A 26,029-nucleotide genomic window follows, 5' to 3' on the forward strand; every position below is an offset into this window, starting at 1 on the left:
CTTATTAACCATAGCGTTTGCCTTTCAGATCTCCAGTATCTCTTTCAGATTTAGGAGAACTTATCACATTTTTGATATATCTAAAGGGTCAATGAAGTTCACCCAAACGGAGACTTCTTCTCCGTTACAGCAGATGTTGTGGGGAAAGACTGTAGATGCCAGGATATAAACTACTCACATGAGGCAATCTTGTTTTGTTCCCACATTGGGAGCCTGTTCAGTTACATGAGTTATGATTATGACATGTGTATGAGCATGCATGAGGGGATCAACCCAAACATATGTTTTTTTCACTGCTATTTTAAATGAACTATGATATTTGCTTCCACTGCTTAACATACTAGCTTACTTAGGTTTATTTTAAATGTCCAGAAAAATATTCTGCTTGTACTGTCATTGAGCTGGAATCCTTCATTCTCACTCTCTGGATAGGTGCAGTGGTTAGAAGTTTTTATTCAAACCAGTTTCTTAATGGGTCAGTTACAGTAGTTATTTTTGAAGTCAGTTATTTCTTCAGAATCATTTGCCACATGAAATTACATTCTGAATAAAGCATATTATAAGTTTAAAAAAAATAGCTATCACACTCTTGTCTTTTTATAAGGGTGCCTGAGTCCCGTTAAGAAAAGCCTCAGACCTTGCCGAATACGTCCATTTTTCAAGTAAAAAAGGTTATTGAGTATTTAGTCTTGAGATTATATACAGTCATATGAAAAAGTTTGGGAACCCCTCTGAATTCTTTGGATTTTTATTTATCATTGGTTGAGCTTTCAAAGTAGCAACTTCCTTTTAATATGACATGCCTTATAGAAACAGTAGTATTTCAGCAGTGACATTAAGTTTATTGGATTAACAGAAAATATGCAATATGCATCATAACAAAATTAGACCGGTGCATAAATTTGGGCACCCCAACAGAGATATTACATCAATACTTAGTTGAGCCTCCTATAGCCTTTGATGAGTGTCTGGATTCTGGATGGAGGTATTTTTGACCATTCTTCCATACAAAATCTCTCCAGTTCAGTTAAATTTGATGGCTGCCGAGCATGGACAGCCTGCATCAAATCATCCCATAGATGTTCGATGATATTCAAGTCAGGGGACTGTGATGGCCATTCCAGAAGATTGTACTTCTCCCTCTGCATGAATGCCTTTGTAGATTTCAAACTGTGTTTTGGGTCATTGTCTTGTTGGAATATCCAACCCCTGTGTAACTTCACCTTTGTGACTAATGCATGAACATTATCCTGAAGAATTTGTTGATATTGGGTTGAATTCATCCAATGCTCGACTTTAACAAGAGCCCCAGTTCCTGAACTAACCACACAGCCCCACAGCATGATGGAACCTCCACCAAATTTGACAGTAGGTAGCAGGTGTTTTTTTGGAATTTGGTGTTCTTCTTCTGCCGTACAAAGCATTTTTTGTTATGACCAAATAACTCAATTTTTGTCTCATCAGTCCAAAGCACTTTGTTTCAAAATGAATCTATGTGTAAATGAGCATTTGCATACAACAAGTGACTCTGTTTGTGGCGTGAGTGCAGAAAAGGCTCCTTTCTCATCACCCTGCCATACAAATGTTCTTTGTGCAAATTGCGCTGAATTGTAGATGTACAGATACAGCATCTGCAGCAAGATGTTCTTGCAGTTCTTTGGAGGTGATCTGTGGGTTGTCTGTAACCATTCTCACAATCCTGCACATATGCCGCTCCTGTATTTTTCTTGGCCTGCCAGACCTGGTTTGAACAGCAACTGTGCCTGTGGCTTTCCATTTCTTGTTTACATTCCTTACAGTTGAAACTGACAGTTTAAACCTCTGAGACATCTTTTTGTAGCCTTCCCATAAACCATGATACTGAACAATCTTTGTTTTCATATCTTTTGAGAGTTGCTTTGAGGATCCCATGCAGTCACTCTTCAGAGAAGAGTCAAATGGAAGCACAACTTGCAACTGACCACCTTAAGTACCTTTTCTCATGATTGCTCAGTATTGAGCAGTTACATGCATTCAAATCAGCAAAATTACAAGGGTACCCAAATTTTTGCACAGCCAGTTTTTCACATTTGATTTAATTTCATACAACTAAATAATGCTTTACTAAAAATCTTTGTTCGGAAAACACCCCAGTACTCGGATGTTCCTAGGAAATGAAAGACATACCACTGTTATCTTTTTTGTTGAAAGTAAATTATTATGCAGGCTGACAGGGGTTCCCAAACTTTTTCATATGACTGTACATATTGCAAAACAACATATCCATGTCATTTTAAAAAGGAAAAATAAAGAAAACTACAAATCATTTTGACATTCAGCCATTTTAAAGAAAAGATGGGCTGCACACTTTAATTCTCCATTCGTCTTCCTTTGCGACAGGGCTAAGGGCATGGATTTGCCTTGGAAAGTCATTGCCTAGCGCCGTTATTGATATTGAGTACTGATACCCGTTTTCTGGTCTCTGTTCTCTAGGCAATAAAAACTGAGAGAGTCTTACTTAATAATTGCTTATATTTGTTCATTATTTTGCCAAGATATTCCCTGCTGCCGCTGGATTGGTAATGCACATGTCTGCTGTGAGATTGAATGTTGTAATAACTTGGGGGTGCAGGAGATGGTGGAGTGAAATTAGCCAATTTATGCCCTAAAAAGGATTTTCTGTTTATTTTAGTGACTGCTTCCACCATGCAGTGACGCACACTCCCTGCTGCTTCGTTCTTTCGTCTGCTAACGCATTCTGCCTGGCTCCACTTCACTCTGCTCACCTGGGGTCAGATGTAACCTGTAGACTGTGCTCACCCGGGGTCAAATGTAACCCACAGGCTCCACTTCACTTTGCGTACCCAGAGTCATATGTAACCTGTATCCCATTCTTTCCCCTGACTCCTTGCTGGCAGCCACACGTCCAGATCCTTGGACTGTAGCAGCTGGGAGACAACTCCGAAGTGCTCTGTAGGTGCTTTGTTTGTGTGCTCCCCTTGACAACTCATCGTGCATTAACAAAATTGACAATTGATTTGTGGCACTTCAGTCTGCTTCAACTGCATTTTTTCATTTTTTGTATCATGTTTGTGCTGAACAAACTGCTGAAACTGTGGCGTGGAGGTGACTTGGCTCTTTCAAAAAATCTAAGGCTTTTATTAAAAATACAATGCAATGTAAGCAGTTCACTTCAGATGTATTGTTATTAGTACAAATTACAATGAAACTCTTGCATCCTGTTTTCACTACCCTGCTGCTCTGCATGGATCTCTGTAGACTATGTGAAATAACAATGCAGAATGCATTGGGTGAAAAGTAAGTGCCATTTTGGAAAAAAATAATCCTATGATTTGAGTGCACATCTGTCTGTCCATTACAAGCTGTGACACGGGTGTAGCACAGAACTCTTGAGACCAATACATAAGCAGTCTCTGTGGGTCCCTGCCTCTTGAAGACAAACATTTCATTCCAGGCTACACAAAGTGGGCCATGGGCAATCATTACCCTTTCCCTCCCCTGCGACTATGATGCCCATTAATGGGCAGAACATAAAAAAACTGAAAAAATAGAATTGCAGGATATAGCTTGTCTCTGTGGGCTTGATTGGGTTGTCATAACTCCACTCGCATCAGAGGCAGTGATGAGACAAGCGAACATAAATTGTATTTTCACCTCTAGAGAAATAGTTCCAAGAATCCATGATAAAATAATTATTTCTAGTTTCCTTTCGTCATCACAAGGATTCCTCATAAACGCAAAGGCATATTTTCTAAAATTGATATATTTCCTGGTTCAAAGTGGATGTATTTGGTACATTTTACGGCTTTTTCATTCACATATGGAATGGTGTACCCATAAGTCCCATTGTAGGCTGCAAAAACAGACAAGGTAATTTTAAAACTTATTAAAAAAATGCTTCACTTTAGAATGCATTTTTATGTGGGAAATGATTTCAGAGGGAATTTAAAAAGTAAAGGCAATTTGAAAATTACATGGTAACCGCAAAGGATAGAAGCTAATGCAATACAACACGTTTGCAATGGATTATGAGCAGTTTGAACACACAGAGCAGTACTCTGCTGTTAGTCCAGTTTTAGCCAAGGTCAATAGAAAATGGATGCTCCAGTGCAGGATTGCACCATTGTTGAACAACACAGTGAGATTTCTTTGGGAAGAGAGAGTGAACCCTGCTGAAACGCACCGATTGATGTTGGTTTGTGCAGATCAGTAAGTTGTTTGGGTGTCCATTTTCTACTAACGTTGCACTATGGTATGTGCAGATCCATAGCTGATGTTTGAATGTACAGCAGCAGTTGACATCATAATCCATTGGTCTCCTTAAATGCAGGCATTGCCATGTTGATGTGGGACTGTGTTCACAAGGTTGATGGTCAACCAGATCGAGCTTCATGGGTTACACTTGCTCTTCCTGCTTTAAACCTTTCCATCCATTCATAAACTTTTTGTTGAGTCGTGCTGTTTTCATATCTGTTCTGAGCCAAGATCCTTCTGTGTATTTCAACAGGTTCCACTTCTTTTGCCCAAAGACCTGTCACTTCGGTGCAATACCACACTGGACCGTGGGTTCAGTCAATGTATTCATTTGACCTTGGCTTCAACTAGACTTTAACAGCAGAGTGATGTGCTGGTCATGTTTGAACTACTTATTAGCCGTCATGAACGTGTTAGTTAACAGTATTGCGTCCTCTTCAATCTATTGTGGTTACTGTGTAATTTTCATGTTGCATTTACTTTGTATGCATAACAATTATGAATAAGTAACTCTGACTTGAACAGTACCAAACTTTTTCTTTAATTTGTAGCCAGTTCGTCTTTTCAATTAACCATTTATTTAATCAAAGGACTTTGTTTAGTTGGTACTACAGTACTGTATTTTCATTCCACCTTGTGAGATATTCTAATATCGAACAATTTGTCTTTTGTGGGCCAGAACAGATTAGTATGTTTTGATCCTTTAAATTTTCGTCTTTATTTTTGCAAACATTATATTAAATCAAATATATTTTAAGAATTGTGCACTCAGGCATAACATTAAATACAGTAGCTTTTGGCCACCTTCTTTAGAAAACAAAATAGGAATTATCATTTTGAATAGAGGTGTTTAACATTTGAAGACACGGTTAAGGGTTCATAATCTTAACAATCAAGTGAATGAATATGAAACTAAAAACGTATTTTACATCAGTGGCAATAATTCCCTTCTAATTAAAAAAAATTGCTGGAAATATAAATATGTAGTCACTGCAGAGCTAGATATTTCACACTAAAGAACCACTGCTATTAAGAATAAAGTCCTTTAAGCTCCAAATAACAGGGGGTGGTGGAAATTACAGTTTTAATATTCTTGCAGCTGTACCCAGCTTTAAGCCATTGTTACAGAAGTTCTACTTTAATTTTGGATAAGCTATCCATTTCTTTCTAGTCGATCAGCATTCCCATGCCCTACTTTAGATAATGCTTTGTGTGGTTGTCTCCGCTTCTGCAGGATTTTACTAAAAAAAGCTTTCTTTAGGACATTTTCTGTGATGACAAATGAGTAGGCTTGTTTTCCTTTTACAACAAAATAGTCTAATAGAAATTTTTATTTATATTCAGTAATATTTTAGATAAATTATTTTTCTATACATTGACAGCCCCTAGCTTAGATTTTTTTGAATGTTGGAGACTCCTGCATGGCCCTCGACATCCTCAGAACAATGTGAGGAGGCTAGTGGTCCTTATAGAGATTTCTAATAGCAGATTACCCTGTGAAGAGGGTCCAGAAAAAGACATTGAAACAGTCTATATAAAATGTAAGCCAGCTTTGTCAGTACCAGGAATCGCAAGCATGGACCAACCACTAGATGATGTCCTGGGTGTAGAGTTTGCTACTTAGCACTCACTGACTCCGACAGGAAGTTCATCGACAGGAAGCCAGCTACATTTAGCTACGTTGTAGGCTTACACACCCCCAATGAAAGTGAGATGTGGTTTCTGGTTACAGAATTCACTTTTTTTGATTGTCCATGGCATTGGCTCTGTAAGTGGACTTCTCAAAAAAGTGTCATCTCTTCCCCCAACTTCTAAAGTAACCAGCATGGAGAAACTTCAGACTGGCTTGTAATTAGTGCCAATGAATTTGTATCACATGCTGATAGACAAGTAAGTCACATTAATCAGTGAATTTAAGTTGTAATGAAGAAAAGTGACTTTTGTTTCTGTATATAAACCAAAGAATTTTCTTGGCGCAAGCCTTTGTGGTGTCATTGACTCCGAAATACTATCTTAAGAATCATTTGAGAATGAGACGCTAAATTTCAAAGAAGATGCCTCCTTCATTTATATCTGAGTTGTGTGCAAATTGTGAATTTTCCATCCATCCATTTTCTAACCCGCTGAATCCAAACACAGGGTCACGGGGGTCCGCCGGAGCCAATCCCAGCCAACACAGGGCACAAGGCAGGAACCAATCCTGGGCAGGGTACAAACCCACCGCAGGACACAGACAAACACACCCACACACCAAGCACACACTAGGGCCAATTTAAAATCGCCAAACCACCTAACCTGCATGTCTTTGGATTGTGGGAGGAAACCGGAGTGCCCGGAGGAAACCCACGCAGACACGGGGAGAACATGCAAACTCCACGCAGGGAGGACCCGGGAAGCGAACCCGGGTCTCCTAACTGCGAGGCAGCAGCGGTACCACTGCGCCACCGTGCCGCCCTGTGAATTTTCCATTAAAAGAGAATTTATTAAATGACATGGTTGCTTTTGAGGGTACTCGGAACTTGAGGACCTTAGGCTGGAGGTTAATGGTTAACTTTGTATCTGTATTAAATAATCTGAGGCCATATGTTCTGAATATGTAGTTTTGTGTGGTGCTGTGTTTGCTGCTTAAAATTGGTAGACCCAGTTGGTGATAAAGGTGTCCTGAGTAGGCTTTGCACAAAGACTGCTTGGAACAGTAGCTTCTGCCTTTGAGGGAAGGATGGAAAACATGGAGTCTGAATCAGTAGTTTTCAAGCTTTTTTGACTTATGGACTAGCAGAAAACTGAGAAAATCTTTGTGGACCGGGGAGATTAAAAATATAATAAAATGATTTAGTCTGTATCATAATTCCAGACTGTTGAACGCTAGATCGGAGGCCTGGTATGTTTGGACAGCCCTCCATAAAGTTTGGAGTTTTGAGCATCAAGATTTACTATCATTAGACCGGATATTTGTGTCTTCCTTCAAAAACTAGATTTACTAGCATCAGATCATGAGAGGTTTGGTCCTTCTTGGAGTTTTGAGGTCATCAAAGTTTAATAACATTAAATTGGAAGCATGAATCCTCCTGAGTTTTATGCATCCATATATACTTGCAGTAGATTTGAGAGCATAAATTGGGATGGCGTGTGCCCCCTCTGAGTTTCGAGCATCTAGACAAAAATATCACATACTTTTTCTTTTGAATTCTCATAAATATTCACAATTGCTGAAACAAATTATCATGGAAATCACTGATTGTTCTTGAACTGACAAAAAAAAATTATACGGACTGCTACTGGTCCACGGATCGGTGGCTGGGAAACACGGGTCTAAATGACACCCTGTGAAGAATTCATCAGTGGAGGCAACTGCAAGATGGTGCAGCACAAACGAGGTTAGGTACTGTCATGCTGGAAACCCTGAGCCTGTTTGTGGACTTGATTGAGGAAGAAAAATGACACATTAAAGACACAGCTATGCAGAGTGATTAGGATGATGTTTCTGTAGAGAATAACAGTAGGGCAGTCTTAAACACATTATGGAAGGTTCAATGGGACATCATTCAGGTGCTTACCGGCAAATATGGAGAAATGTTGATCACAACTGAAGTTATTGTTGGAAGGGGAAGGAGCACAAGAGATGAGGCAATTATACAAACATTTTGGGTCCATTTCTTTGGCAAGAGATCACTGTTGGCGGGTAGCGGAGAAGATCTGCAGTTGTCTGTCTGCTGAGATGGATGAGATCAAACCAGAAATATTCAGGGTAATATGTATGTTTTTGTTGCTATAGATATTGGGACTATGTATACATTTGTTTTGGAATGTATACATTTGTGATTTTGGGCTGTACAAAAATAAATTGTATTGTTTTGTGGAGCAAGAAACTACTTATGAGGGCATGCTTTAGGGTATCTTATGAGTAGTGATGCAATAGTGGTAGGTTTCTTGCAATTATTAAATCTTTTTTTTTTTATGGATTGAGAATTCTTGGAGATCTCTCCATATTGTTGACAGTAAGTCAGATCAGTTTAAAATGGAAATACAACATTGCCGAAGGTGTTTCTTGATTTTATTCCTTCCTGTTAGTATTGTTTTCTAGTACAGATATTAAAAAACAGTGTAGGATTTAAAATTGTTCAGCTGAGCACCCAAGGGCTGCGTCTTTGCTCTTTGTGACTAGTGTAGTCATCTGGGCATGTTCATAGCCTGTTGTTTTTGTAGTGCGCAGAATGAGAGTCAGCACCTGAAAATTTGGTTGTGGGTCTCTCCTGCAGAAGAGTATTGTGTAGTTTGAAGATGAGGCACATCGGCTACTCCAGATGGGATTAGGAGGCTAAAAAACAAATTGGTGCAGTGTAAGTTGTCCTGAATCAGTCCTACTAGAGAAAGGCCTCTGACAGAATCTCTAGTTTGCCAATTTGCTAATCATTATAGATTCCCATCCTTACATAAACAAGCGCAATATTAATTTTTTGTAATTGTTAGTTGATGCTATGGAGACTGTGTCATTTCATTTTCTAACCTGATTAATCTAGACCAGGGTCGTTTGGGGGTGAGGTGGGGGCTGTGCTGCCAGAAGCAAACCATGAACAAAGTGCCAGTCCATCACAGGGTTACAACACACCAGACACACACTGGGGCAAATTATCATCACCAGTTCACCTAACCTGCATGTCTTTGGATGGAGGGAGGAAACTGAAGCATCCTGAGGAAACCACACATATACAGGGAGAACATGAATGGAGCACCTGGGATGTGAACCCTGGTTTTCTTACTGTCAGGCAGCCACCATGCTGCCTGCTGTGGATATTGTCCTGTGTCAAAATTTCCCTGCAAAATTCTGCATGACTGGTGATAAAAGACACAAACTGCCTGGCAGCAAGCACACACACAAAAAAAAAAACACTACATGAAATTTTACATGCAGCCATTTGTTTCAGTTTAGCTTTACAATTCAAAGAAAACACTTGGCTTATTTAAGACAATCATCCTTAATCCTCATAGTTTTGAATAATGATTGAAAGAATAGTATTATTGGTACAAATGTCAAAAATGAGGTAGGTTGTTTGGGGTTGCCAAGACTGTTTGTGATTGGCGTTTGAGGCTGATTGTGTCAAAGAAACCTGGATTAAAGCCATTTTGCTAAAGTAAAAGCAACCTACAATAATGATATTTGGGTTAATTTCTCAGGAGGTCTAATGGTACATGGTCCATACTTGTTTGAGAATCCCCAAGGAGGAGTGATGTGCTCCTACTGGAGAAAAGGAAATCTGCTCTAATTACTCAGCTTTTAGCACAATTGCCATTTGCCTTCATAATTATCCAATTAGATGCTGTATATGCTAATTTGGTTCTTTTTTCAAATATTTGATTTATTTTCCCCCCCTTCTATGTTTCAGGATCTATAAATTATTAAAATATGTTTTTTATTAAAAGCGTCGTCGGTACATATGTCATTCCCACATATTAATGATGTACAGGGTGGTCCAGATCAAATTCTGCAGATCCAGATCGTCTGGATGACTTTGATTATGTGGGGACGAGTCCAGTTCAGCGCGAAGACGATTCTTCATGTCGTCAGTTCGCACACTTCTCGATGGTCCAGGATTTTTCAGGTGATTTTCTATGTAATAAATTTAATAAGTTATAGTGTAATGAAAATTGCATAATTACATCTGGACCACCCTATATTTAAACTACATTTTAAATGGTGACTGGATTAGTTCTTTGTAACATTGAACCACCAGATTGCCTATGTATGATTTCTAGATTTCCCTCTTTCATGTCTTATATTTGTTGGATGAATTAAATTCTATACAGTTTAACTACAATGGATACATTACCTTGCAGGATGTATGCATGCTGCTTGTTCAAGCCTGCCAGCTGGTCCGGCTCAACCAGGAGCATCTAGTGAGTAAACTGTGCCAGCTCATTCATCACCTACTCAATCGACTCCAGGTACTGTGACAGCCTTGCCTTTTATTCTAAATTGGAATAACCAATACCTGCATAATACTGTATACGGTACATATAATATATAGATGAGAGCAGTTTTACAATATGTCTAAGAACTCTTTTGCATTTATGTGTTAGCAGAATATCATTAGTCTCATTTAATTTAGCACATTTCATATCCAAAGGGGGGACAGAGGTGATTTTATAGAGAGTAATGTGATAATTATTTAGCAGGTTTAAAAGAAGCAGAAAAAGTAACTTCCACAAGACACATTAATTATAGCTTAAAGGTGAACTAGTTTAAACCCTTTTAGCTGAAAACACATTGAAAATGTAAAAAATATACTTGGAAGGAATATGGTGTTTTTAGGCATGTATAGTTAATAAGATTTTGTCAATATTGTAAATGAATTATATCAATCATATAAATGTATAAAATCCAAATATACTTTGTACGTATTAAAGATTTTAACTCATTTTACTCATGAGGACCAGTGGAGTTTAATTGGATATGATGTAGTAGAAAATTGAATTTGAGTTTGTGGTTATTAGAAAAGTGGGGAAAAAGCAAAGGCCAAAGAAAACACTGTCAAATTTCCTATGTTAAAGAAGCCAGTTTATTTTATTAGGCTAAACTTGTTTTAACTGATGTGGAACGGGACCCGGACACAGACAGACGGACATCATTTGTTCACCCAACACACGTTTATTTACACAAATATTTACAATTCCTTTAGTGCACGTCCCAGTGCCTCCAGCACCGATCCCCCAAAGTCCAGGCCTCACAATCCTTAGTGCCTTTCCTTCTGGCCGCCCCTCCACTCCTCTCTCCGAGCTCTGTCCATGTCCACCCGACTCTTGCCGATGACGGAAAGGAGGCAGCCCCTTAAATAGCAACCTGGATGGGCTCCAGCTGCTTTCCTGGCAACCCCCCGCGGACTCACCCCCGTGTGGCGGAAGTGCTGAGGTCCAGGTTTCTTCAGGCACCGGGGCACTGCCTGGCGGTGGCCACGGGCCCCTACAGGGTTGGGCTTCCATGCCCTTTACCCATGGCCCCCAACACAACTAGGGCGGTCACCCCCTCGTGGTCTGGAGGAGGCACAAGCCCTCCTCCGGTCCTCCTGGGCGCCCCAGCTGGGCTCCACCCCCAGCCGCATGCGACACTGATAATAATTTATTTCTCAAGATTGTAATGTTAAATTTCAAGCTTTATTACTCGAGTAGAAATCCATCCATTTTTAAATCCACATAATCCAGTTTTGGGTCACAGGGCTATAGCCTATTTCAGCAGCGTTGACCCCAAGAAAGGAACCAACCCTGAATGGGATGCTAGTTCCTCAGAGAGTACACAATGAGCTTAAATGTTATAATTGAAAAAGATGATTGTTTGTATGCAGACTAATTCTTCACAATATGCAGAATATTTTTACTGGAGCCATAAAATATCCATCAGGTAACATTTAACCCGGCATTTATGTTTTCCATGCTTAAGCACACTGTGACATTGTTGCACTTACTCTTACATAGTTCCTCGATGCTGCACAACTATTTGAAGATCCTGTTTACCATGTTTGTGCTTCAATCTGTTAAACATTTGAGAATTCTGGTTTTCCCAATTGCAAACAAGGGGAACCTTATATTGGGTATGTTTCTTAGATTTAAACCACTAATCGAATAAGCAATCTCTTTTAATTATCTAGATCTCTGTTTGCTTTATTCTATCTTCTTCTGAAAAATGAAATTCAGAAGAATTATGTGAGGTTCACACGAGTTAGAACTAACTTTTTTTTTTTTTTTTTACATATGAGTAAGCATATCCTTCTCAGAAATGTAGTCTGAATTTCCCATCAGATGTGCAACACTCCAAACTGTTCCTTAAGGGGGGCACTGACAAATTCACATTGAAAAAAAATGCACAGTCACAAATGCATGCAGCTAATAAGTTAATCTCTCCATCTTCAGCTGTTGCTGTGGAGAAAAGAAAATTAGGTGGACACTTAACAAAAATCAAGAAAAAGTTCACGTGCATGTTAAAGTGTTATCAGCTTTTAATTTGTGGCTTGTGATGTTGTGTCCACTGCTTCTGAATAGCTTGTGAATCCAGATGTAGAGGTGACCACATCAAGGTATCTTTAAGATACAGTGCCCTTCATTATATTTGGGATAAGGACATATTTTTCCTTGATTTACTCTTCTGCTCCACAGTTTAAAATTACAACTCAAACAATTCAGATGTGATTAAAGTGCACATTGCAGACTTTCATGTAAGGGTAATTGCATACATTTTAGTCACACCATGTAGAACACTTTTTATACGGGGTCTCCCCTTTCCAGGACACTATGATGTGTGTGATTAAGCACTGTATGTTCAGCTTAATGGCTGCCTGCAATAATTAATATCGACATATGGATGTGTGCATCGTCTAGAGTATTTATTAAGGATTGTATATAATGTGGTGCCATAGGTTGCTCAGTATGGTTACTCTTTCATTTACATGGTTTTGTGTTTAACCTCCATTAGTGTATCTTCTAAAGGTGTAAGTCAGTTTTGTTTGTTCTGTCACAAATTACACAGTATAATTACCTTATTTTCGTCAAATGCTTTTTTGTTTTCTCACCATTCTTGTATATTATTTCTCCTTGTGTTATTGTTTTATTTTGCCATATTTTCTTTATTTCATTTATATTATTTTTATCCATAAAATATCTCTATCTAATAACAAACTGTTTTTAGTTGTAAAATCACCTGTTACCAGAGGCTTATATATTATAATTGAAATTTTGTTAATATTTTTCCTTTACATATACAGTACAAATATAAACTAAGATGCGTTTTCTAACTGAATGCATTTGCCATCGTGCACATTTTTCCTCTGTGCATTTGTTACTATGCTAAAGTGCATCAAATAAAGGTTATAGTGATTCATACATTTCTATTCTGTACATACATCTGTTATTGAGATAAGTGTCATGTTATAGCTAATGTATAAAGAAGTTTTGCTTTTAATGTTCTTTGTATAATCCATCTTTCCATTAACCAACCCGCTATATCCTAATTGCAGGGTCACGGGGGTCTGCTGGAGCCAATCCCAGCCAACACAGGGCACAAGGCAGGAAACAAACCCTGGTCTGACCTTTAAATTCAGAGCATAGTTTTACACACTTGAAGATCCTCTTGGAGATTGTGATTTTGGGTATTGGTTCACATTTAATAAGACCAACAGATATGTGTGGCTGATGTGACATGCCAATACTCTTCCTTTATCTAGAAATGTATTATTTATCTCTGTCTTTTAAGTATTCCAAAGGTATCAGGAATATGGGAATTAAACTCTTGTGAAGGATTACATTCTGTCACATCATAATTTTTTGTTAGAAATTGTGGTTATATTCTACACAACTTTTACCATTGCTGAGAATGTCCTTGTTTTTATTGGGGTTGAGGTTAGGAGCACGCACTGATACAGCGAATTGTAGCACCCACCACATGACAAACCAATTCAGGACCCCAGGTTAGGACCTGAGTGCAGCCATGCAACAGGTGACACCTCAACACCACACTAGTTATTTATAGTGTTGTAATCACCATTGTAGCTGTTTTGAGTTTCAGGAGTTTCAAGAATGTAGCTCCTTTAGTTCATATGATTTTGTTTTTTGTATTTGTATCTTTACCATACTAAGTGAATTGAACACCAGGATACAGCTCTCTAGTATGGTGGTGTGAGATGAATTAGTCATTTTATGATACATTTTATAATACATATCATCAATATACTAACCCCTTATTCTAATTTAAGACAGCAGAGGTGCTGAACGCTTCCCCAGCAACATCACTTGATGACATGCCACTCGGGGGGCCACACATACACATATGTTAACACTAACTCGTATAAGGCCTTGTTAGGGTACCCAATTACTGTAACATTCACGGCTTTGGTATTTGGACCTGGAGAAAAATCCAGTCGGCGATAATGTGCAATATAGATATTGACAGGTCAGGATTTGTATGTGGCCATCTAGAGCTGTGGGGGAGAAGCACTACCTCCTGTATTATCATGTTGTTCCCTTTTACCCACGAGGAAGAACTTCGATTGTTCACACAACACAATAAAATAGAACAAAACTTGACAAAATCATGTGCATATATGATTGACATTTCTACTTGGCTATACATTTGACTAATAAAGGAGATCGTAGTGTTCTGTTTTGTATTGTTAGGCAGTTCCTTTTCAAACTGCTATATTATAAATAAGAAAAAACTTAAAACTTACTAATTTAAAAACCTTTTATTCCTAGGAAAATAGTGCCTCACAAATAAAGATTTTGTGCTGGGTATTTTAAGTTCATTTCTACTTCTCACCACTGTTTTTCTCCTTTATGCTTTTCCTCTTGAGTGCCGTGATGATAACAGGAGACAACCATCAGTTTCATATTCTGCAGTTGAAATACTCTGATGTATTGTGGTGGTGGCTAACTGCTTTGGGCATAAATGTAATGGCCAACAAATGAAGGGAGAGGCAGGTCTTCAGTTCATAAACTGATCCTGTTTGAATGTGCTTCACCGTTATGCATGAGAGGATTTTTTTTTTAATGGCTTATTTAACAATATTTTAGCAAGGATTCATGTCTGGGATGTTGTGAGCATACTGTATGTGTTGTTCAACATGAGTAGCTTATGATTTTGGATTTTTTGATTTGGAACAGCCTCCCCTTGCAGTTGAGAGCAGTCCAGAATCTTAATCATTTTTAAACCCTGCTTAAGACAAATCTGTTTTTATGTGCATTTAATTCTTCTTGATTTTATGAAGTTGGTTTCATCTTATTTATTATTATTATTATTTTGCTTTGATTTTATTGATTGGTTTAATATAGTAGTGTGCAATGTATATTGAGTATATATACGCTGTGTAGTACCTGCTAACCTTTTTGTTTTTTAGTTGTACAGCACTTTGGTCAATGAAAGTTGTTTAAAGGTGCTTGATAAATAAATAAATAATATATATATATATTTTTTTTTCATAGATATTTTCATATTGTTTGGTGTTGTTCAATGCAAGTCACCATTGAAGCCCAGTTTTGTTATATCCATAAAATTGTGATCTTAAAAATTTTTCTCAGCCTTCACTACAGATAGTGCGGGGTAAATAACTAACAAATATAAAAAATGTTCATTTTTCTGCAGAATTTTTCTTTAAGGAATCATTATTCAGTTTGGAAAGCTGAAGGTCATCTGTGAAAATTAAGGTTCTTCTGAAAAGTTAACTTGTTTGCAAGGCATAGTTTGCATTTTCAAATTAGTGTGCAGTGCAAGATTATTAGCCTGAAGTTGTGGACAGTGGTCTTTACTTTTAGCTTTTTAAACACTTCAATTATTTAAGCTTGGATCTGTTTTAATTCTTAGCGTTGTTTTTCAGATCACTGAGTTCAACTTGTCTTATGCACCAAAACCAAAAAAAAAATAGATGTGTTTCCGTAGCATGTATAAAGTATATGTGAGCGGAGAAGAATAATTGTACAATATCCAGGCCAAAAGTATAACAATATTTATACATTTTTGCAGATTAAAGCAAAACTTGACCAATGAGTTTTATTCCATCTTGCCCAAAAAATAAGTAAAAAATGCTAAAATCCCTGCAGCACCAGTTACTTAAAATATTTATATGCCGAAGTGAGCTTTTCTTTTGAACACTGAACCCAATGATAATATTTTGTTATATGTTACTTGTATTTTGTAGTGAAGGCTGAGAAATTTTTTAATCTCATGTTTTCATGTAGAACAGAGAGATAAAAGTTTACAATATAAGAGAAGCCAATGGTGACCAATGCTCTGCATTGGGTAATAAGAAAAAAAACTTTCACGTGTCGCATAATCAACATGCCTGTTATCTAGCTGTATGCACAAAACATGGAAAACACATCTATTTATTGGTAAAATATTATTAAATGTCTACTTTTCGAAAAATCAGTGCACATCATAAACAAGAAAGGCATTCCCATAATGTGCTTTTTAATTGAGTTGACTGGACTTATGACCAATAAGTGGGAGTGGGAGAGGCAGAGGCGGATCGTCAATTCAATTCAATTCAAAATGTGTTTTTTGTTCTGTTTATTCAATGCACTTCATAGAGTTTCAGACAAAAGTATTTGCCGGCACATTCAAGGAAAATTTATTTTGTTAAACAACTTTGCTATGGTTACACAGAGTGGCAATGTGTTGCATGTTGGTTAGATGTGCAAGTAAGAAATGTATTCTGCAGTACTGTACTTCTAATTCTACTGTCACTATTGATCCATTCAATGATTGCTCGCTCATATAGCATATATGTTAACTATAGCGTAGATAATGTTGGGTGCTTTGCAGGTTTGTTTCACATATATTTTACTGTAGTATTGTCGACTCCCATACCTTAATCTGCCTCGTATTCTGCAGGTAATTGTTGATGAGAAAAGCTTGGACTCCTTGGTCTCTTACACTGTACAGGCCCTTTATCACTGTAGTTCCTGGACCCATGAAGAAATCCTCCAAGCTCTAGCAGCACTAGTCTACAACAATGGTTTCAGATGCCATAAGGTGAGATACAAGTGTCTTTTTAAAATTATATAAAGAAGTAGTCTTTCTTTTATGCATAACATTTATTAGTATAGAGCTCTAGTATAAATGTTTTACAGTTGGAGAACTGGCAGTTTAAGTGATTTTCTCATGGTGCTTAAAGTTCACTGTCTTACCCACTAGGCAATACTGCCCACGTAGAAATATTTGAATTCTTAAATATGATTAAACTTATAATTTTCCAAACCTCTTTACAGTTCTGTTTTAAATGTCTGTTTAAAATGTTATCTTTATTGTTTATTTAGCACATGGCTGATTTGGTGGGAAAAGACGGAATTCTACTACGGTACAGTGATCTTTACCAAACAGACATGGAACTCTGTCGAGCAGCTTTGCATTGTATGGCTAATTTGTGTCTTGGGTAAGATTTTAAAAGAAACTGTAAACCTATGCTATAAGATGGTAATTTTTACTAGTGTATGGTGTTTTCTGTACATTTTTCAGATAACTTTTATACTTTGAATAATGAATAATATTTGTCAAGCAGGTTGTAAATATTTCTCCTGCCTTATGTCTGATATGAGTTAAGTACTGTATGTTGGTGTTTTACCATGCTGTCAGATCACCTGTGACATACACCTAACACCCAAGTTCCTATCTTACTGGAGCATAGTTAGAAATGTCAAAACCAGATTGCTCAGGTGAAGTGAAACAATGTGCTCATAACAGAGACAAAAGCAGAGTTTTTTGCAAGGACGCAAGAAATTCCATTTATCAAAAATGGAAGAAGTACTGCTTTTGACCAAAAGACCCTTATGCCTTCTATAAATCTTGATGGTTGAAGAGTTATGGCTTGGAGCTGCTTTTTTGGATCTGGTCAGTTTGCCGTTATAGACAACCAAAGTTTCCCCTTTGAATCAGAGAGTACTTGAGTCAAAAAGCTAAAGCAGAACTCTAAGTGAACCTTGCAACAAAGCAGTGACCCAAAATATTCAAGCAAATACACAAAATAATTTCTCAAAAGAGAAACATATGGATGGTTAAGGAATAGCCAAATTATGCCCAGATGATAACACTGTATAAATGCGATTGGTGAACCTGAAGTCAATGATACACACATGAAAGCCCTCTAACTTCACTCATTTGATGGAGTTCTCTTAGGAGGAGTGGGCAAACATTTCACAGAGACAATGTAGGAGATTGATTCAACCCATTCATCCAGTTCTTAGTTGTAAAGGAAACTGTTTTTTTCTGGTAGCATCTGGCACAATACAGGAACCAGTCTGGGACAGGGCCCATACATGCACAAACCCATGGGACAATTTAGCATCATGAATCAACCTGACATGCACATCTTTGAGAATGTATGAGGCAAACCCATTCAGATACATTGAGAATGTGCTGACTCCACTTAGGCAATGACTGGGTATGGAACCTGGGATACTGCATCTGTGAAACAGGAGCACTAACCAATGTGTTATTATTCCTGTACAGGGGGTACATTATGCTATAGGGTACTGAAAAGATAATTAAATAAAATAGCTGTGTACTCTTTATTCCCTTAACTATTTTTATACATTAATATGGTGCATAAAAGTCTACTCAGCTTTGACTATTATGGAGCAATTAAAATTCATATTCTCTGAGTATTGAACACTTATTTCTAAATCAGGCAGTCAGCAAAGTGTATTATAGGATACTTAATGGCAAAGTAGTTTATGAATTACGACTGAAATCATGACTAAATAATATTAAAATGATTTAATTCCTGACTGTAAGCTACAAATTATTAATGAAGACATCTCTACATAACTGTGCCAGATATTCCGTCAAAACATAACACTAATTAATAGAGACTCTGAGTAAATCAATATCACAGCATTTGGATATTTATTGATTAAAGAAAATTGTAATATTCTTCATGTGAAAAAACAATAATTGCCTCCATTAGGTTATGCTATCATTAGCAGCAGTGTTGGCAGTAAGATATTTCCAGTAACTGGTAAGTGACTCACAGAGTTTTAGTAAAGTTTGTCTTGTGTTCTTTGCAGAACTGCTTTAACTGACATTGGTTAGTGTTTAAGGATGCATTACACATTTCATTTGTTGCCACAATATCATGATTGGGTTTATGTCTTCAATATGACTGCAGGATTCCGTACTTTTTTTTTTAAAAGTACTGTAATGTATGATATTTCCTTGGATGGCTGAGAATACTGCTTAATCAATTCTAAACATCTTGGGGAATCATCAAGGTGCAGTTTGGAAAACACAACATTACTACTCATTGTGAACACTGATTTTAGTTGCAGAAGAGGAGAGAAAAGCAGTTTGACCCCTTCATGTTGTTCTAGGGTTCATTGAAAGTTTCAGAGCTTTAACATCTCAGTCTGAAAAGAATTAACAGTTTTTTATTTCCTGAGGTTTTCAGGAATTTCTTTTCATCTTGCAGTGCCTCTCTAACATAATTGAATGCTGATGCCCAGATGTAAATTGCTGTCTCTGCTCTGTAGACAGCTAGACAAAAATAAATGAAAATGTCACACATACAATTGCTCACATCCTTTCACTATACGGAAACCTGTTTAATTATTTTGCAAAGAAAGATTGAGCACATGCGTTGTAAGCAATCAAGTGACACAAACTGAACAGATGTTATAGGCAAACAAACTGAAGTTTAGTAAGATTAGCTCAGATTTTTTAGCATAGGCATGTGAAGAGAGAAGTTAGTGGCGTTCCATATTTTAAATATTTGAGGATGCAGGTGCATGTGCCACTTCGAGGTTGGTTGGGGTGTTTGGCTGATCACGTATTCATGTGCAAATGCGAGTGGGTCAGTCAAGTGTCTCATTCACACTTCAGAGTAGGTGGAGGACAGCACATGCAACTTATCTGGGCTATAAAGGAAGACTGCACGGCGGAATTGGGAGACCAAAAAAATGAAAACGAGAGAAAGGAAGAGTGAATGGAGGTTAAGGGATAAGTAAGAGGCATGACCGATTGAGCTTATGCTGGGAATAAAGGAGGCAGGTAGTTGGGAGTATGCCCAGGGGAAGCGAGTATCATTCCTGCACTCAAATGTTGGACTGGAGAAAGGGTGCTCCTATTGAGCAACACCGGGGAGTAGGACTGGCCCTGTTGTATTGGGCTTTTCACTTTGGATGCCGAAAGACTGGCTGAGGGAGATGTGAGTAGGAGTCCTATAGACGCTGAGGGACTGGCAGTGGGATCCTGAACTTAGTAGTAATAGAGGAAGTGATGCCATATTTTAGGAAGGGCATTGGGGATCATGACTGTTTTAAAGGAAACTTATGCTTGTATTTTAACCATATATTTATTTGATTATTTATTGATTTTTAACCGCTGCCAAAATTGATTTTATGGATTATTATTTATTTTTACACTTTCGGACAATGTTGTTTTTTTAAATAAAAACGAACACTTTGCACCAACCTCTTGCTGACGGTGTGTGTCCTCATTTGCCAAGCTTAACCTCACCAGTTCATTTTCAGTTTTAAGAGGGTCTTGGAAGCAACCAGTGCCAGTAAATTCATTCACTCGAAATGTTGTCCTTGGTTCTTTTATTACCAAACATTGAGCAAGAGCGACTCATCCTGCGTTAAAAATTTGATAATTGAATTGTGGCGCTTTGGTCTGTTAAATCCCGGTTGGGGTCTGTTGCAGACTGTCTTTTTCATTTGCTGAATGCCAAGTGCAGGTAGCTTGGATAATTAAAAAATCTAATGCTTTATTAAAAATACGGTGCTTTGTAATTAGTTCACATGTACTGTTATGAGCATAAAATACAATGAAACTCTTGCGATGCTTCCACTCTGCGTGAATCCTACTCTGTAGGCTATGTAAAACAACAACAAAGAATGTAATAGGTGAAAATTAGGCTCCATTTTGGAAAAATTAATCATATGATTTGGGCGTGCATCTGTCTTGTCACAGGCCATGGCAGAATATAACCATTAAAGAAACAGAAATACATAAGTAATTGTAGGATAATCAGCAGAATATAGTTTGGTGAAGAGGGGCGTTTGGGGGCTTTCATAACTTCACCTGTGACATCAGCTATGAGCAAAGAAGTGATCAGGAAAAATAGTATCAATAATCTGCAGTAAAACCTATCATTTCCATTGTACTTTTTTTGTTACACGCATACCTCAAAAATGCAAAAGGCACCTTTTCTTAAAATGAAATATTTGCTACTTCAAAGTGAGAATATTTGGTAAATTTTAGGGCTTTTTCACATTGGGACACTGGTATTCATAAGCTTCATTATAAAATGCAAGAGCTAGCTTGTTATTTCTTAAATGTGTAAAATAAGCTTCACAGAACACAATTTCATGTGGTAAATTAATATATGTTATGATTGTGAAGAAATAATTTTGACTTGAAAAATACCAAACGTATTCTCTAAATGCAATGTAATCTACTGTACCTATGTATTTATTAATGCAAAAGCATTTAACCATAAAAATGACATGGTCATTGATTATTAGATGAGTGGATGAAAAATTGGTGTAGTAGTTCTTAGTTGTTCTTGAATGAGATAACCGTCATTTGGTTGAAATGAGGTGAATGTGTTTTATATTAAAAATAACTTTAAAAACAAGAAATGTGTTATACTTGTTCACATTATACCTATGTGTTTTACTCTCTTAGAGTTCCTGGACAGCCTTATCTAGAAGAACCGTACCGCAATTCCTGTTTTAAAACTTTTTTGTCAGTACTGCAGTGTGTGAAGCAGGGCGACTTATGTGATGTCACCTGTTGTGGAGTAAGTAGGAACTTTCTGAAAAGTTTATATAAAATGCACAAAAAGTAACCACACTATGTTGCATTATTTTAGTAATAACCTTTTATTCTTATCAGCCTGCAATAAACAAATAACTTTTATTCTTCACATTACTTCAATGTTAAAAGCAAAATTTTATCATAAGTTTCTCAGCTCACAATTTGCTTCAGTGAAATTAAAACCTGAATGGAGCAAATCCTGCCTCGATTATTATAACTCCCTACCTTTAGGTGCCGCTTCTAATCTTTTATATCACAGCTCTAGTTGATTCAAGAGTCGTAACACAAACCAGCAACAGTGAGCACATAACATCCTTTGCCTTCACTGGCTCCCTGCACCTTACAGAATTGAATTTAAAATTCTATTAATAATGTGCGGCACAGTGGCGCATTGGGTTAGCGCTGCTGCCTTGCAGTTAGGAGACCCTGGTTCACTTCCTGGGTCCTCCCTGCGTGGAGTTTGCATGTTCTCCCTGTGTCTGTGTGGGTTTCCTCCCACAGTCCAAAGAGATGCAGGTTAGGTGTATTGGCGATTCTAAATTGTCCCTAGTGTGTGCTTGGTGTGTGTGTGCCCTGCGGTGGGCTGGTGCCGTACCCGGGGTTTGTTTCCTGCGCGGTGTGTTGGCTGGGATTGGCTCCAGCAGACCCCCTTGACCCTGTAGTTAGGATATAGAGTTGTGCTTGAAAGTTTGTGAACCCTTTAGAATTTTCTATATTTCTGCATAAATATGACCTAAAACATCATCAGATTTTCACTCAAGTCCTAAAAGTAGATAAAGAGAAACCAGTTAAACAAATGAGACAAAAATATTATACTTGGTCATTTATTTATTGAGGAAAATGATCGAATATTACATGATCGGGTTGGATAATGGATGGATTCTATTAATAACCTACAAAGCTTTAAATGGCCTTGCACCAGTGACTTTCTCCATTACTGTGCTCCTGTTCGACCACTAAGATCCTCTGATTCTGGCAATCTTGTTGTGCCTCACACTAATCTGCACTCTATTGTTGACATGGCTTTTAGCTGCATAGCACCCAGACTTTGGAATGAACTCCCGAAATTAATAAAAACCGCTGACTCAATTCATTCTTTAAAAAAAAAAAACAAAAAAAACTTAAAACTCATCTGTTCATGAAGGCTTTTAGCTTAATCTAACATTCTGCCCCTTCTTACAGTCTTTCTCTCTTTCCACAGCATAATTTGTGTGTGTATTATATCACAAAATATGTTATTTGTTTCAGGCATTTCTTTTAGTATTGAATTTAGTATTTTACTAGTATTTTATTTATTTGTTTCTTTTCTTCTGTGTAATGCTTTGTATTATCCTGTATTTATCAGTTCAGTGTTCTATGCAGAAAATATTTGTATCCAATGTTACATATACCCTGCTGTTTAAATAAGCACCTTGAGCATGGATAAGGCATTATATAAATAGAAGATTTTATTTATTATTACTACTATTACTACTGCAAAATTATATTTCTGCACAGATATTTTTTTTGTTGTATGTTAGGAAAGCTTTTAATGTAGGAAGGATTTATATCTTTACTGATACTATTCATTTAAAAAAGACTTTGAATTTTAGTTGCTTCAGAGTGCTTTAAAGGGAATTCAGTCAATTCTAAATGGAGGAAAAATGAAACTGACCCAAGATGAAGAGTTGGGCTCCCTTTTGGCCATGCTGAAGGTACATGATGGATTTATTTTTTCTTTAATTTTAAAGATAGCAAAATTGTAAAAATTTGAGCTCTCCAAAGTAGGAGAACTACACGGTTCTGGAATTTGTCAGGTTTTAATGTCATTAAAATATAATTTTTTATCCATGTTAACACTGCAAAATTCCAGAAAGTCAGAAACTTTCTCAAGATCTTTTAACATACTTGTACTACACTAGGTTAAAATCTTCAATTAAACTAACATATCTCAGAGTAAACTGGAGTACCTGGACAAAAGCAATTCAGACACTTGGAGAACATGCAAATGCCACACAAGCACTGGCCAGGCCAAGAATTTAACACAGTCAAAAGGGCAGTAAGTATGTGTATATTACCAGTGCATTGTACATTAAATTACATTATTATCAACAGTACATTTATTATCAGTACATTGCATATTTGTGAGACTTTTCATTTCAAGCATGCAGTGAGCATGAAGGAGGGAGCTTCTTCTTACATCATTGTGGGATAATATAAAGCCAGCCAAAAGACATTTTTTCCATCACCCAAGATCTGTAGAAATAGTTCAAGGAAAGTTATAATTATTAAGTTATAATTGGGTTAAGTAATATGCCAAAACTACTATGGGCAACTAATTATTAAATAATAATTTGAAATGGAGGACACATGCCACTTGCAGGATTGAAATGAATACAAGAAAAGAAGCATTTTAACTAAAATATTGTTTTGATGTTTCTGTTTCTTAGAAATACATGTTCTTTGGACTGCCTGGACTAAATCTTGAAATGCCAGCAATCCTGTACCCAACTCCTCTTCCACAGTATGAAAGAAGTTCTTCTGCAAAACAAGAACCTACTGCAGATGTATCAAGTTCAGCTAGAGAGTCTGGGGTAGGTATGCTAATACTGCATAGTCAAACATTACCAAGAGTGAAACCATGAATCTCCTGTCAAGTCACACGTCTCCTTTACATAGAGAGTTTTGTTTTTGTCAAAAGAAAAAAGGCAATTGAGCCCATCAAGCTTGTCCAATATCTCATCCAGATACTTCTTGGAGGTTGTCAAGAATTTTGCTTCAACTATGAAAGGTCATTTTGATACTAAAAGATTAAATTTGTTAAAGCCTATTTGTACATGTAATTTAAAAATAAAATTATTAATCAAGAATCTTTTATATTACAAAAACCTTTTCTGTTATAGAAACCCTGGAAGTTATAAAGCCAACATACAAAACAAAAAAAGAAAAATTATTTTTTACAAGGTTTATTTTGATGTCTGTTTTTACATAAGCATTGAGAAGTTGATTTTAGGGTTAGTGAAACACCAACCCATGTGGGCACAAGATACTCACTTCTATGGATGAGTCAGTATGTTGTGAATGATTTATTTCATAAGATCACATGCCAAATGGAAATTCACAGTGTATTTATCTCCTGTTAACTTTTGACCGAATTACAAGTGATGTGAAGGGAGCCGCATTGTTGACACAGAAGAATATGAAAAGTCCTGTTTTGTTAACATTTAGACAGCATTAAGAAAGTCTTTTATAGACCTTAGTTTTGTTTGGATTAAAAATGATGTTGATATCGTATGGGGTTACTTAAACCGATAGAACATTACATCATTTCTAGACAGAGAGCTTGTCAAACCTACTGAATGAAGTTGCTGGATCTCCTTGCCCTGGGGATGTCTGGTTAAACAACTAGAAATCACATTAGTGCAAACAAACGGAAATTATTATTTGAAAAAGGGAAAATAATCGACACAGACCAGGTGTCATTGGGGGAAATAAAAGCAGGACAAAGCGAGGTCAGAAATAAAACACAGAATAGAAAACAAAGTAAAACGTCATAAAGAGGTTAATAAACAAGTGGGCCAAACACATACATAGCAGGTTAGAGATAATGAAAACTGAAATTCAAAAGACTCAAAAAAACCTTAGGCGTGAAACACCTGCAGAGCAAATTACAGTATATGAAAGCAGAAAAAAACGACAGTGTCAAAACAAAGAAAGTAAACATTGCATTAGCGTAAACAAAGAGAAATTATTACTCGGAGAAATAATGAAAAGGTGAAATCGAATATATGGACATAGGTGATAAGACAGAAGTATGTAAATATTGTAAGGCTTTGAAGTTTAAGTCAGAGAATTTCAAAAACGGGGTTTACCTCACATGCATTTATTGGTTACTTTTTAAAAAAAATTATTAACCGCTGATGATGTAGATCGTTTTGTCTGTGCTGAAATTCCAAACAGAGAAATCTATCCTGAAATATGGTTCAAAGCCATTAAACACATGTCTCGCTGACCTCATTTAAAAGATTCAGCATATTGGGACTCAAAAGATTCCAAACATTGTTTTTACCGAAGTTCTGAAATAAAAGTGAAACTAATGAAATAGCAACAATTTAAAGAAAAAAAAATCTTAAAAGTGTATCCGGAAAGACAAAAATGGGGGTTGGCGAACGAAGCTCCCTAGTATTATATATTTTTAAGAAAGGAGATGAGCATTTCATTTGTGAGCATACAGAGACACACAGCATGTTGGAGTACTGTTAAAGTAAAATTGATTAGTTGCAGTGACAAATATAAAAAAAACAGTAGCTTTGGGCTTTTAGAGGCTATACCTAGAGACTACAGGAAGAGTATCATCATCCTTATATGCAAACAGAAATGGGTTGCAGTGCATTCTGACAGTTAGAGGAATTAAGCTCATTGAAGTTGACCTGAAGATTCTTGAAAAGATTGTAGAAAACATATTAAGAGCAGTAACATTTATGAATGTGAGGCAGTTTAGCT

At 37.0% G+C, this 26,029-nt stretch overlaps 1 protein-coding gene across 1 annotated transcript in view; it reads left to right on the forward strand.

Moving 5' to 3' along the window:
• heatr6 (HEAT repeat containing 6) overlaps positions 1-26,029 on the forward strand; it is a 60,235-nt gene that overhangs the window by 1,293 nt on the left and 32,913 nt on the right. The window contains exons 2-7 of the mRNA XM_039757257.1: positions 10,090-10,197; positions 16,625-16,765; positions 17,050-17,165; positions 21,416-21,530; positions 23,140-23,241; positions 23,977-24,120. Of these exons, the coding sequence (XP_039613191.1) occupies positions 10,090-10,197; positions 16,625-16,765; positions 17,050-17,165; positions 21,416-21,530; positions 23,140-23,241; positions 23,977-24,120 (726 nt within the window). The remainder of the gene's footprint in view (positions 1-10,089; positions 10,198-16,624; positions 16,766-17,049; positions 17,166-21,415; positions 21,531-23,139; positions 23,242-23,976; positions 24,121-26,029) is intronic.

The sequence above is a fragment of the Polypterus senegalus genome, chromosome 6 (genome assembly GCF_016835505.1).
Source record: "Polypterus senegalus isolate Bchr_013 chromosome 6, ASM1683550v1, whole genome shotgun sequence".
In the NCBI taxonomy this organism is placed as follows: Eukaryota; Metazoa; Chordata; class Cladistia; order Polypteriformes; family Polypteridae; genus Polypterus; species Polypterus senegalus.